General features: G+C 30.4%; 1 protein-coding gene across 1 annotated transcript; it reads left to right on the top strand.

Annotated features, from left to right (window-relative positions):
* The first annotated feature begins 5,217 nt into the window (after positions 1-5,217).
* Positions 5,218-7,766, top strand: LOC132753331 (adhesion G protein-coupled receptor E3-like). Its single transcript, XM_060743770.1, has one exon. The coding sequence runs from the start codon at positions 5,227-5,229 to the stop codon at positions 7,147-7,149; it is 1,923 nt and encodes a 640-aa protein (XP_060599753.1). The 5' UTR covers positions 5,218-5,226; the 3' UTR covers positions 7,150-7,766.
* Positions 7,767-14,524: the final 6,758 nt, after the last annotated feature.

The raw sequence follows: 14,524 nt of genomic DNA, 5'->3' as shown, positions 1-14,524 counted from the left end.
AAGAAGAAGATAGATTCAAGACATGTTCAAGTTTTCATGACGAAATATTTGACCCGGTTTCTGTGGTATGCAGACAATTGTTTTGTCCTCCAATGTTAATAGCATATGAAGGAACGTGTATTTTAATTGGTAATTTGATAAATGACCATCATCAGCCAATGGGAGAATGTGCATATGTCAAGTTGGAACAGCTGGAGTATAAAATACAAAATTCATCAACTATTTTACTAGTGTCATCAAATAGGACAATCGATTCATCAAAATTTTATGTAAACGACTCCCAGGTATATATGTGTTTCGAGATATTTAAAACAAATAAATACAACCATTTTACTTTTATAATGAATGCAAATATAGTTGAAAGTTACTTGTCACTTTTTGGGTTGACATGTTCTATTGTAGCACTGGTAGTTACCCTCTCGGTGTATATGATCTTCCCGGAACTACGTAACACGCCGGGAAAGAATTTAATATGCTTGATGATAGGCTTACTCTCAGCACAGGTTCTTTTTCTTTTTTCTAACCAGGCCTCTAATAATCTAATGGCATGTAAAGTCAAAGCTATTTTAATTCATTATTTCTTTTTAGCATCGTTCAGTTGGATGAATGTTATTACCTTTGATTTGTTCATAACATTTTCCCATTCGAGAATTGTAAGCTCATATAAGTCCAAAATATTCTATAAATACTGCCTGTACGGCTGGTTACTTCCAGCAATGATTGTTATTTCTGCGGTGATCTTGGAGAATACACATTCTGGTTATAATAAATATAAGCCCCGATATGGAGACACTGTTTGCTGGATTTCTTCAAAGAACGCTTTGTTATTGTTTCTCTTGGGCCCTCTTGCTGTATTCAAGCTATGTGATGTAGTTTGGGTTATTTTTTTAATCTTTTAAATCTCAAGGGCAAGGGGGAAGAAAAAATTTTCCCGGGTTTAATTTTGTTCTTGTTTGCTTATTTAAATTTTTCATTAATTTTTGGCATTACAGGGTTATTTCTTTTTTGGGGGTTTTAACTAAAAAGCTAGGTTTGTATATTTTATAAATTCAAAAAACTTAAGGTGTTTCTGGGAATAAGCTTTTAATTAAAAACGAAAAGTAAAATTTGGTTTGTGAAAAATTTTAAGGAGACTAAAAAAATCCGGATTAAACCCCTTAGAATTTTATCGACATCCCAAACCCTCACTTAATATAAAATTGAATTATTTTTCTTAAATGGTTTTTTTTCATATCCAAAGGACACGGGCCATTTTTAATTTTAAAATTGGGAAAAAAATTGACTGCGTGGGATTTTTTTTTTATGATAATAATAAATTTATTTTACCAAAATATTTTTTTATTTCATATTAAAACTTTTGGGATTCAAAAATGTAAAGGGTTATTTTTAAAATTTAAAGGGTTTAAAATTAAAAAAATTTGACATAATTGTTTTAAATTAATAATTTACTATAAAAAAAAAAAAAAATTTCCCGTGCCCAATGAATTTTTAAAAAGGGTTTTAGATTTTATGGTAGGGTTAATTTTTTTAAAAAAAGGGGGTTTTTATTATTTTTAGAGATAGTTTTAATAGGGTTAGCTTTAAACATTTTCGTTATAAATATTAGTCAATCCCCAATTAAATTAGTAATCTTGCAAAAAAATTACTAATTTCATTTTAACTTAAAGATCAAAAGAATGAGGAAATTTCGTAGGAAACTTTAAATAAATAGTTTCCCCCAATTTGATTAAAATTTTGTGAGTTGAATGCATTTACATAATGCAGAACATAATTGTTATTTTAAGTGACATAATTTCAGATAATGGACAATTAAGTGTGAATCGTCTGTGAAAAATCGAAATAACTTAACATTTGCAATAACTGTGTTAAATATCATATTTTACTTGGAAAAAAATAATCGATGATTCGCATGACCAATGGCAATTCCTATAAATATCGTACGGTATTGGTAACGTTCAATTCTTCAAAAGACTGTGGTGCCTTTTATAATATTGGTTGTTTATATATTGTCCCATAACATTGTTCTTTTTAATTTTTAGTCTGTCATCAATGAAAAAGTCAATCTTTTAAAATATATTTCTAAGCTAAGTCAACTCAACATTGCAGCGGACAAAATGCACGTAATGTCAATTTAATAAACGTTTTATTACATATTTACCATATCAATGATTGTTTTTGAATGACCAAATTTTTAAAGAAAAAATATCCGGCTTTTTATTTGGGTTTGATTCTTTTGGTTTTAAATTAACTTGCAAAAATATTTTTCCTCTGTAAATTTTACGTTTTTAGTGTCAAATAAAAAATTAAAATTTTGAAATTGAAAACCCTTTGTTTTTGGGTTTTAAGGTTAGTTAAAGAAAAATTTAAGAGTTTTTTCTAAACCCCAAATTGATAATTTTTTTTTCTAAAGGGTCATTTTTGAAAAATTTTTAAAATTTATATCTTTAAATTTTTACAGGGGGTTGTTTGGTGGCTTTAAATTTTTGTTTCAGTAAAAATGTTGTGAGAAAAATTTTATCTGAACCCCATTTGGTTTTAAAATTTTTGGAAAAAGTTTGTTTTTAAGTAAAATTCTTTCCCGGGTTTTTGGGACAGCGGGAAATTTTCGTAAAAATTTCTTTTTTCTCTTTTAGTTTAGAAACTTTAAAACATATTAAGATAAATTATCTTTTTTTTATTTTTTTCTTGCACAATTTATACACTACAATTCTCAAGAAAGTCATTTTATTGTAAGAAAAGCAATTCAAGACTTCTGCATATCGACAAAAGACACCCTTTTCAAGTCAACACTTAATATCTTTAATGGCTCGGCCGATCGTCTATTTGGATAGAACCAATTATCATTTAGACGGCAATTTCGAAATATGTAATAACAGAATTGAGGACAACGCAATTTATGGACTGCAGTGATCTCATTTTTAATGTTTCTTTTTCAAACAATATCGTTTTTTGCTTGATGTTCTGTTACTAAATAAGTGCTTGGCGATAAAAAGCATTATCTAGCAAGTCTTTATACATGTACTTTTACGTTGGGGGTTAAAGGAAAACTAATGGATCCCCCGCAATTGTTTTCAAAAAATTTTTGGAAAAGTGGAAAATTTTATCGGAAAAAAAAAAAGTTTTTATAAATTAAAAATTCTTAATTTTAAACCCTTTAAAAAAAAAATTTAAAAAAAATTTCCCCACATTATTTTTTAAAAAGGGTTTTAAGTTTTTTCCCCCCAAAAAATTTCATAAAAAAGTATAAATATATGAAAAAGAAAAATTTAAAAAAAAAGGGAGGGAAAGGGAATGATTATTTTAAAAGGGGAATAAATAACTAAAAACCCCGGGTTTTTTTTTAAACAAAACTGGGGAAATTTAGTTCGGGTATTAATTTTATGATCTTTAATATTTTCCATCAAAAAAAGAAAAAACACTATAATTAAAATTGATGTTTTTATCTAAAATTTTTTTTTTGTTTCAAGTTTTACCCTTTTAAGGAGTGAAATATGTAAAGAAAATTTAATTCAAGTCCTTAAATGTATACTGGTAAAAAATCACATATACATAATTTTGGCAATCGTTAAAAGTAAAACTCTTTGAAATTGCTTTTTTAAAAAATATATACAAAAAAACAAAAAACATAATAAAAAAGCAAATAATTCTTTTTTGGGGCCCAAAGGTGTTGTAAAGTGAGGGTTTCGGTTTAAAAAATAGAAAATAATTCAGACCTTTCAGAATACGAGCTTAAAAAATTTTGAAAAAATTGGGAAATCACTTTGATATTTTTTTTAGTTACGGGGGAAACAATAGTTTTGTTGGGCTCAAAAATTTGCAAAATAAAAATTTTTCATTTAGTCGAAAATTTATTTTTGGGACAGGGTAAATTTGTCACAAAATTTCTTACAGAAACAAATATGAATAAAATTGTCTCTAGAGTGTTACATGGAAATTTTCCTTTGTTAACAGGTTTCTTTTTATTTGTCAGACAAACAATCATATTTGATGGTTCTTTTCCTCTCTTTGCACGTTTAAGTATTTAAAGGCCCTTATACTTAATTCTTAATCGAATTTGCTTCATATATTGTATGCGTAATGTGTATACAAATTCAATATATTTTGACAAAGCAGCTCAAATATTGTTTTTTCAATAAATGCTGACTTACATACAAAAAGTGTAAAGAGAGTTAATAATGTAATTTATTCCTTTATTCGCCAACGCATGAATTATCAATAGTGCCGAGACGGGCGTATTAAACTTAAGGAACATAATTTGAAACAATTTTCATTTACAACATTTTACCTTATCATGAGAATGAAAGAACACATTTTTTTACACATTTGAAAAAGCGTTCAGCAATATTTAATATCTTTAAAAAAAAACAAACACATAAAAAAAATTTTTGGGGAGAATGCCTTTTTCATAAGTAATTGATAAAAATAACCCTACTTTACATTGGTCTTTTTTCTTTGTTAAGATTTACGCCTTAATAAATTTTATAAATATTTAAAAATAAAAATTTTGTAATTTTAAAAATGTAAAAAATTTCCCCCCAAAAACAAAGGTAAAAAGGGTAGTTTTTTTCAAAGAATCCAAAATTTTTCCGATGGGTTTATTGTGATAAAACTGTAAAGTGCGATTTATTTGCTTAGTTACCAAAAGGACTTTATAAGGAGTTTTTTTTGTTTTTTTTAACGAAATAAAAATTTTCTTTTAGGGGAGCGCTTAGGTTGAAATTTAAAAGACTTTTAAAATATTGTGGCAAAACCCGGGGGAAAATACAAGAAATTAAAAAGCTTTTTCCCGATTTAAAAAAAAATTTTAATAGGGATATTTTTGAAAAATTTTAAAAAAGAAATTGGGTTTTATGATTAAATCTTTTTTAAAAGTAAACTTTTAAAAAGGGAATGGGAACCCAAAATTTCAAAAAATTTGCCCAAAAACCCTTAATTGGGGAAAAAGTTATTTCATTCGGAAAATTTTAGTTGTAAAAGGGGGAAGCTTTTTGGGAATTTTCAGTCTAAAAGGTGGAAAAGGGAAAACAATTTAACACAGATTTTAAAGTATCCCAAAAACCGAAGAGCTTTAAACAACATGTAAAATTTATTAATAATGGGAGTAGGGAAAAATTACTTACTATGCACTCGGTTGGGGATGATTGTAAAAAAAAGGGGGAGATGCTCGAAAGAACACAAAAACTTTTCCCAAAAAGGTTTTGTATTTTTGAAAAATTGGGGGGATTAATGAATGATTGTTGTTCAAATTACGGCTATTCAGAAAAACCTACATTAACGGTGGATCAGTTTGAATGCGTGAATTTACATGAAATTGTTAAAAACAACGCTGTATATGGAGTTACTTTAGTAACGAAATGTTCACCGGAATGGGACCATAATTTTACAAGAGCACTTTGCGAAGCTGAATCAAACATGAATGATATAATACTACGACTCCCTGTTTCTGATAAAACACTGTTTCATGTTATGTATAAAAATATGTACTGTGCACAGTGTAATTTTGTGGAGGATTTTTATTATTGGACCCATGAAATCAAATGTCGGAATGAAACTGGCGTAAGAAGTCTTTCAAAAACGAAAGATTGCTTAAATCATTTTAAAAGACCAAACCCGGATTATTCGTACAGAACGTGTCGTTTATCACAATCTATTATATCTGTATGTAATCAGACTACCGGGATTACTTCTTACGAAATAATCAAGGAGTGCAAAGACGGCATATACGCCGTCACATTTGATATGTCCGGAACAATGTACCGAAATAAACACTGTGCTGTATGCAACGGTGTCAGCGAGGATTCACTACTTTGTGAATATTTAGATGATGACGTTATAACCATTGACTCGAACAGTAGATTATCCTTATACAGTTTAGCACTTACTGTAAATATCAACACAGGTAAAGCGTATAGAAACGAAAAAGAAGAGGATGTTAAACAATGCAAGAAGAATGAAGTATACGTCAATCACTTTCAGAAATGTAGGGAAATACACTGTGCACCATCTCTTGTTCCTTTGAAAGGAAAATGTATAAGTAAAATTTCTAATACATTTAAGATAATGAAATTGAATCATGACTTGGGTCATGTGACTCAGGAGAATTGTACTTTTATAAAGGTCGAATCAAAAGAGTATAAATTCATAAACAAGACATTGTTTATACATTCACACAATAAGCATTATTCGACTGAAAAGTATCATGTCAAAGGGAATTCAGTGTTTATATGTGTGAATGAATCACAAACGTGTGCAAATGACTGCAAAACTAGCAAATATGTTTCCTATACTGATATTGTTGAAAGTGATCTAACACTTTTATGTCTTGTTGTGTCAATTTTGTCCTTAGCCGTAACTTTAGCAGTGTATGTAGCATTTCCTCAGCTGTTAAATGTCCCTGGAAAAATTCTCGTCAGCCTTATTATTTCCCTTCTTTTTGCACATGTTTTGTTTCTTGTAGCTTCTCAAGTTGAGAATTTCCATATTTTATGTATCATTTTTGGAATTTTAGTTCATTACTTTTTCCTGGCTGCTTTCTGCTGGATGAATGTCATTGCCTTTGACCTGTGGATGACCTTTTCAAACAGATTCATGACGCCTGGATCTGACAGTAAAGGACGCAAACGATTCGTAAGATATTCTATATATGCTTGGACATTGCCAACCATGATTGTGGGTACAGCTCTTATACTGGACTTTGTTAATTTCGATGAGAAATTCTACAACTTTAAACCTGGATACGGGAAAAATGTTTGCTGGATTTCCTCAAGAGATGCTTTAATACTTTTCTTTGCTGGTCCGCTTGCTGTGTTTAAGTTATTGGATATAATATCTTTTATTTCAACAGCAGTTCATATTGCCCGTGCAAAGAAAGAGGGAGCTATGGCAACACGACGAAAGAATACGTGCTCTTTTATAATAAACATCAAATTATCCCTAATAATGGGTCTAACTTGGGTATTTGCGTTTGTGGCAAATGCTTTAAATAAATCGTACATGTGGTATCTATTTATCATATTCAATTCCCTTCAGGGATTGTTTATAGCAATTTGTTTTCTATGCACAAAAGTTGTTTGTCGTCTTCTTTGTGAAAAATACAGACAATTAACAGAAAGGAATACATCTGGGACACATATTACATCTGTTCCTTAATATAATTCTTATGAAAACAATTTCACACAATACCGGTGGATTGTTATTACCTCACAGCAAAAACACAGATTTTTTTAATTGTTCGTTTTTAGGCACGACATACAGTGTGGTAAATAATTTTGGTATGTTTGAATAGTCTGTAAATGGAATAATAATTTTAACATTTTATATGTATTATATGTATTTAGACAGATTGTAAAGCAATTAAATTAGTGTTTACATAAAGAGTGTTTAAAATTAAATATTTTTAGCTGCAATGAATATGCCAGAAGGATAAAGATAGGTTATTGCTGCTTGATTTTCTCCTGAAGAAGTTAAGCAATCTCCCCAATATATTATGCTTTGGAGAATAGTTTTAACGATTATAGATAATTCCTGATTTTCACAATGTTTACCTCCATTTTGGGCGTCAATGTTGTATATTTATACAATTGACAATATTTTAAAAAATGTAAATGGCTGATCAAATTCTTTTTTCCAAATGAGGGAACATATTATTATAGCACAAGTATGTAAAATATTTTTATCAGTTTCCATGAAAATGAATTATGAGAGATTTTTTATCAAATATTTGTCATATATCAATATATTCGGAATGGCCCTCAAAATTGCGGTCAGGGCAGGGGCAGGTATTAATTGATACATGAAAAGCATCAATATAATTAATATTTGATAACGACTATTTTTAGCTTTAAAGAACATTATGAATAAGTCTAGCAAACACTTTCTTTGAAAATATTATCTTACATTGATTTTAAACATATAAGATCTACTCATAAGCTGAAATAAGTGGCGCTGAAATGTAGCAAAACGAGATTTAAGTGGTGATCTAACCGATATAGTTGAAAATTAATTTGAAAACACTAACATACTAATGATAAGGGAAAGATATATATATTTGAAACTTTTTATTAAAAAAAACCCACTAACTTGTCGATGATTAGGGAAACCTCTCTGAAGGTTTTCAAGATATTTTGTCAAACATTTGATTCATTTTTGATAGTTATTGAAACATTTATCGTATGTATTTGTCTGTAATGTTAAAATGAATAAATTTTATTAGTACAGCTATAGCGATCTAGTATTTTTATGGAAATTTAAACACTATATCATTTATGTGATTGGCATCTAACATGCTAAAAAAACATAAATTAAACTTTATAAAATTCTGTTTGCCCTTTCCAAAAGAGAATTAAAGGCATAGCATTCTTATGCCGAGAATATATAAAGTTGTCTATTCAAACTTAAAAAACCTCCCCAAAGGAATAAAAGGTTTTTACCACAGTAGACCTGTAAAACATGAATATTTTCATAGAGTGCAATCAGAACTTGGTGTTCTCATTTATTCAAGATTTAAATATGTTGCTTCAAACAAATCTTATCATCATATTTTGAAAAGTTGCCAAAACATTTGCTTATAAATCTTTATCCAGGTATTCGACGTGTAGATTCTAATATACTTTTAAGATCTTATGAACTAGAATGTTATTTTCTTATATTGTACCACACAAACTTACACTTTATAATTTCTTATTGTATTGTGTGTTTTTATTGCTTTGTTACACATGTATCTGTAGATGTAATTACATTTTTGTATCTATGATTATAGAAAAATTGTATCATCATGCTGGTATTGAGTTGCATTGACTAACATATATTTGTAAATTTTCTAACATTCCTTTTAGTATATGTAGTGTAACAAAAATAAACTGATACAATTTACAGAACTGATATATAATTACTAGAATTTATTCAAAAGATTTTGAAATGTTAAACATACTGTAAATTATTGCAAACCCTTTGCTGGTATTGGCTAACATTCTTACAGAAAATATAGGAGCAGAGTAATTGCTTGCACTACATGAGTGGGTAGATCCTCTTAACAGGACTGGTTTGCATGTGTGTTTCGTTGTTCATTTTAATTTAGAAGGTCGCGTTGTAAATAAGGTGTTACAATCTGTATATGTCTTAATGTGTTACCTTCTGTAATAAAGTTATCAATATCATTATTAATATTATTGAAAAGTAGCGTTGAATGTGCAGAAATATGTCGTAATGGTATCAAAATATAAAAAAGTAGTATTTGACCTCCATCAAAATACTAATTCATTATACATGTAATTAAACCCATTGCCAACTGAGCTAAAGGAGCAAAACACGTTCATGTATAGGGCAAATCAGTAATATTTTGAAACTCTAACAAGATAATCAATAGTGCATCTTAAAAAACAAAGCAAACAAAAAAACGAGGGCCATGATGGCCTTGAGTCGCTCACCAGAAACAACTGCTTTTCAGAGTTTGAAATATTCATTATCAATATTCAATGTTAAATTTGAGCACAGAATATCTTTAAACAATAATTTGAATAAATGCCATAATCTTGGTCATTTCAGATCAAGTTAATATGAGCTCATACTACCCAAGAATGCCGCAAACAAAGTTTGGTGATCATCCAAAAATTATTTCAGTTGGAAATGATGCTTAAAGGTTTTTCTAATTTAAACTTTAGCTGAGACTAAAAGGGGTCAATAAAATTAATATGAGCAAACTTGATAATAACTACCCTAGAAAAATACAGACAAAATTTGGTGATCATCCATCCATTAGTTCTGTAGAAGGAGACGTTTAAATGTATTTCTTCTTTTTAGCTTTAGCGGCCCCTTAAAGGTGCAGATCAAATAAATATAAGCAAATTTGATAAGAAAAACTACCTAAGAATGCTACAGACATAGTGTGATGATCATTTATCAACTATTTCAGTAGGAAATGATGTTCAAATGTTTTACTTTTTAGCTGTAGCTGCCCCAAAAAGGGTCCAATCAAATAAATATGAGCAAATTGATAAAGGAGACCTAAAGAATGCTACAGACAAAATTTTGTGATCATCTATAAATTATTTTGTAGAAGGACACTTTTAAAGATATTTCTATATTAAGCTTTAGCGACCCCTAAAAGGGGCTAATCAAATTAATATAGGCAAACTTGATAAAAGAGTACAAACGAATGCTACAGACAATTATTGCTGATCATCTATCAATTATTTCTGTAGGAAATGATGTTCAAAGGTTTTTTCTAGCTCTGTTGTTCCCTAAAAAAGGGCCAATCAAATTTATATCAGCAAACTTGATAAAAGGCTACCTAAGAATGCTACAGACAAAGTTTGGTGATCATTCTTCAATTAGTTCTGTAGAAATAGACGTTTAAGGGTTTTTCTATTTTTAACTTTAGCCGCCTCTTTAAGGGGCCAATCAAATTTATATGAGCAAACTTGATCAAAGACTACCCAGAATGCTACAAACAAAGTTTTGTGATCATCGATCAATTAGTTTTGAAGTAGAAGCTGTTTAGAGGTTTTTCTTTTTTTAGCTCCGTTGACCCTAAAAGGGGCCAATTGAAATGACATGAGCAAATTTAAGTGTGACTGTCACAAGGATGCTACAGACCAAATTTGAAGTAAATCTGCCCAGCAGTTTCAGAGAAGATTGTTGATGCATGACGACGGACGCCGGAGCATCCCTTTTTGATACTTATAGCTCACCCTCCTTTCTTTGTACGGTTCTGGTGAGCTTAAACAAACAAAAAACAAAAAAACAAACCAACCAAAAACATACAAACAAACAAACAGAAAAACAAAACACGGCACCTATGTCGCATGACTTTTGGATAAGCATTTTGCGGAAAAACATGGATGATTGAACGAGAAGTATGTATTGTTTGACAATATTGACAAAAGACTTATTAATTTCCCTTATTGCTTACGAATCAAACAGTGGTTTTTAATGAAAAAATAAAGTTCTCGATACTTAAATTCAAAATTATGACCTGATTATTAAGTTGTAAATGCAACAGAATTGTATGTTCGGGTCCTCAACAATGAGTGGATAAATTTTTGTTTAACTTCGGGTCTCTATTGTTTCATAACATGTGAATTTAATTAATTTTAAAATGTATAATCGTTCAATGAGTGATTAATATTTGAGAAAAGAATGTTTAGTTCCGAAACATATAATGGAAAAAAAAAGAAAGTATACACACGAAATGTTCATTATGGATCGAACCTATTACCATCACTTTGAAACTTAAAGTCTAACACCTTGGCACTGAGGCTGGAAATGAACGAATGATGCTACTAAATTGTGACATACTTTAGAATGTGCATAATTAACTTTGGAATTCAATAATTATCGACAAAGGATCATGGAATATTTTAATGTTTAACAACCAATATTGAAACCAACTGAATTATAAATACTCGCCAGCAGTTCAAATTTACATAATCATATTGATATATTTTATAAACATTGTACTAGATTTAAATACAAGGTAATATTTTAAACTTGTAGGGCAGAAAGTTTACAATTATACGGACGAAAAACTCGTGACTGGCTAACAAAGAAAATACTTGGTGACAAGTTTTTTAAAGAAATATTTACTTAAAAATGTGTTCATCCCTTATCTTTGTAATAATGAATTTTAATTTTTGTATTCACTCTTATAATTAATAATGTTCTACTTCTGACGAAATTCACACCTTACCTACAGAGCATGCTATGTTGCAACGTATTTTTAACAACCTCATTCTAATTTGCAAGTCCCAGATGCTGTTGATTAAGAATAATTGATTTGATAATTATTATTTCTTTTCTCATATCCAGCCGGCTTACAGGTTATTGTTAGTTCTTCTCAGTGCTCGTTCGTGCTTGAAATAATGCATTGGGGCACCTGAGGTCTTCCTGCAGCAGTAAAGCGTAAACAATGTAGTAGAACCTTTAATGTGTTGTTGCGACATACATTCCAACAACAAAAAAAAATAAGAAAGGAAGAAAAAAGGACTACTCTTCTACGCTTATATTTTAATTCTGCGTTGAATGATGATCAACATCGTGCATTTTTGGTAACCGCTTCGACAATTTTTTTCCAATTAACTTTGATTAAACTACGATTTAAGTGAGAATTGTAATCAAGTTCGCCAAGATTCTCATTAACTCGAAATGTTAATTACAAAATAATTACGTTTAAATAATTTAAGCGAAATACTTCGAAAATGTTCGGTTAATAACAGTGTAGGTTACTTGTAGTCAACTGAATTACAATGATCTTTGTTATGTTATCGTGTAATATTCTGTATATCTTTTTCTATATTTTTGTTAATAATGATATTTTATTAAAGAGGAAATGTATTTCTTAATCATATAAACCATCGCTCTTTAGACTAAGTAATGATTTTTAATCTATTCATTTACGTATATTATAGGAATAAAAATTATCAGCAATGCAAAAAGGAAAATTAAGCCATTATGCTTATTTCCCCCCAAGGTCTAAGTTCTTTCCGTTATACCTTCACTTTAGTACATGTAGTATCCATACAATATATGATGACGTAGATATATGTATCATGTTACATAGCCATTCTGTATCAGCCTCTTAAATACCAAGAGTGTACAATAATCGCTCGTAGTGAATAAACGAATATAAAACATACACTGTGTTACTTACTGGGTTCTCGGCCCCCAGGGACATAGCAGATATTACAATGGCGACGAGGATAATTGAATTGAAATAAATAACAGTGATGATTGGAATTCTGATTAGTTCTTAAACATTTAGCAAAATCCGTGTAGAACACTTGTTTGCAAAAATGACTGGATTAATACCATTCCCACCATTCACGATTAAAGAAAATCCAAGCAATGTCGGTATAAGATGGGGTATCTACGTCGAAAAATTTGAAAATTTAATAAATGGACTCGGAATTGACAAAAACAAAAGAAAGAAAGCTTTATTATTACACTACGCAGGTGACGAAGTATTTGAAATTTACAAAACTTTTCCAACATTATCCAATGCTGATAACAACTATGATGACACGAAGAAAGAACTTTCGGATTATTTTCAACCACAAAAGAATACAGAATTTCTGCGTTTTGAATTAGGAAACGTGACACAACAAGACAAAAGTATAGATGAATATGTTACACAATTACGTCAGAAAGCTAGAGATTGTGAATTTGCAGACCCCGATTCACAGATCAAGACTCAATTTAAAAAAGGTTTGAATTCAAATAAATTAAGAACAAGATGCCTAGAAGGAGAAAAACCCCTAAAAGATCTTATAACAATGTGTCGCACAGCACAAATTGCTACACAACAAGCAACGGTCATGGAAGGAAATGCCGCTGGTGAGGTTCTGTCAAATCAACAAAGTCGAAGTCGACGACGCCGACGTCTCCCAAACACTCATGTCAAGAAAGAACAAAGTCAACAACGTGATTCTCAGAGGAAATGTACACGCTGTGGGGGAAACTTCCCACATCAGGACTCTTGTCCCGCCTTTGGTAAAAAGTGTAATGCTTGCAGAAAGAAAAATAATTTTAAATCAGTGTGCAGGACAATAAGATCGGTAAATGTACGATCTATCCAAGAAAATGAATTTGAGGAGATATCCGAAGAGAAGATATACGAAGACGCATTATTTGGATTAAAAGTGAACTCCACAGTGCTCAAATGCAAAGTCAAGAAAACACCGCGCGTGAAAATAAATATTTATAACAAAATCATGGATATTACCGTTGACACAGGAAGTACTTTAAACACGCTGAACAAACTAAATCCTCGACCAAAGATGGAGAAATCAAAAGTAAAAGCATACGCCTATCGACAGACAAAGCCAGTCAATTTTGTAGGAAAGTGTGTTTGTGAAATTGCAAATAAAAACAAAATAACAATCGCAGAATTTTACATAGTACACCATGGTGAATCTTAATTGGTTCAGACTGCAGTTGAATTAAATATTATATCGGAAATAAAACAAATACACACTTCAGCGCAGGACATTGTTGACAAATATTCCGACAGTTTTAAAGGTGTCGGAAACTTAAAAATCAAGGAAATTAAGCTTCACATAAATAAGGATGTAAACCCTGTTGCCGAAACACACCGCCGGATTCCGTTCCACATGAGAAAAAAAGTGGAAGCCGAAATTGAACATCTAGAACGAGAGGACATCATTGAAAAATCTACTGGTCCTACCCCATGGATGAGCCCAATCGTATGCGCTCCAAAAGAAAATTATAAAATAAGACTGTGTGTTGACATGCGTGAACCTAATAAGGCAATCGTAAGAGAGAGACACGTGATATCTACAATTGATGAAATCCTCGCAAAAATGAACAATGCGAAATATTTCAGTAAGCTGGACTTGAATAAAGCATTTCACCAAATTACACTTGCTGAAGAGTCAAGGTATATCACTACGTTCTCTACGCATATTAGATTACGTCGATATAAAAAATTAAACTATGGTGTATCGGCAGCACCAGAAATTTTCCAGAACGAAATACGCCAAGCATTAAATGGATTACAAAACGTGATGAA

Source organism: Ruditapes philippinarum, unplaced genomic scaffold (genome assembly GCF_026571515.1).
Source record: "Ruditapes philippinarum isolate M1 unplaced genomic scaffold, ASM2657151v2 ctg7202_1_1_1_1, whole genome shotgun sequence".
Lineage (NCBI taxonomy): Eukaryota > Metazoa > Mollusca > Bivalvia > Venerida > Veneridae > Ruditapes > Ruditapes philippinarum.
The sequence above is the reverse complement of the archived record's forward strand: the minus strand, read 5'-3'. Positions and strand labels throughout refer to the sequence as shown.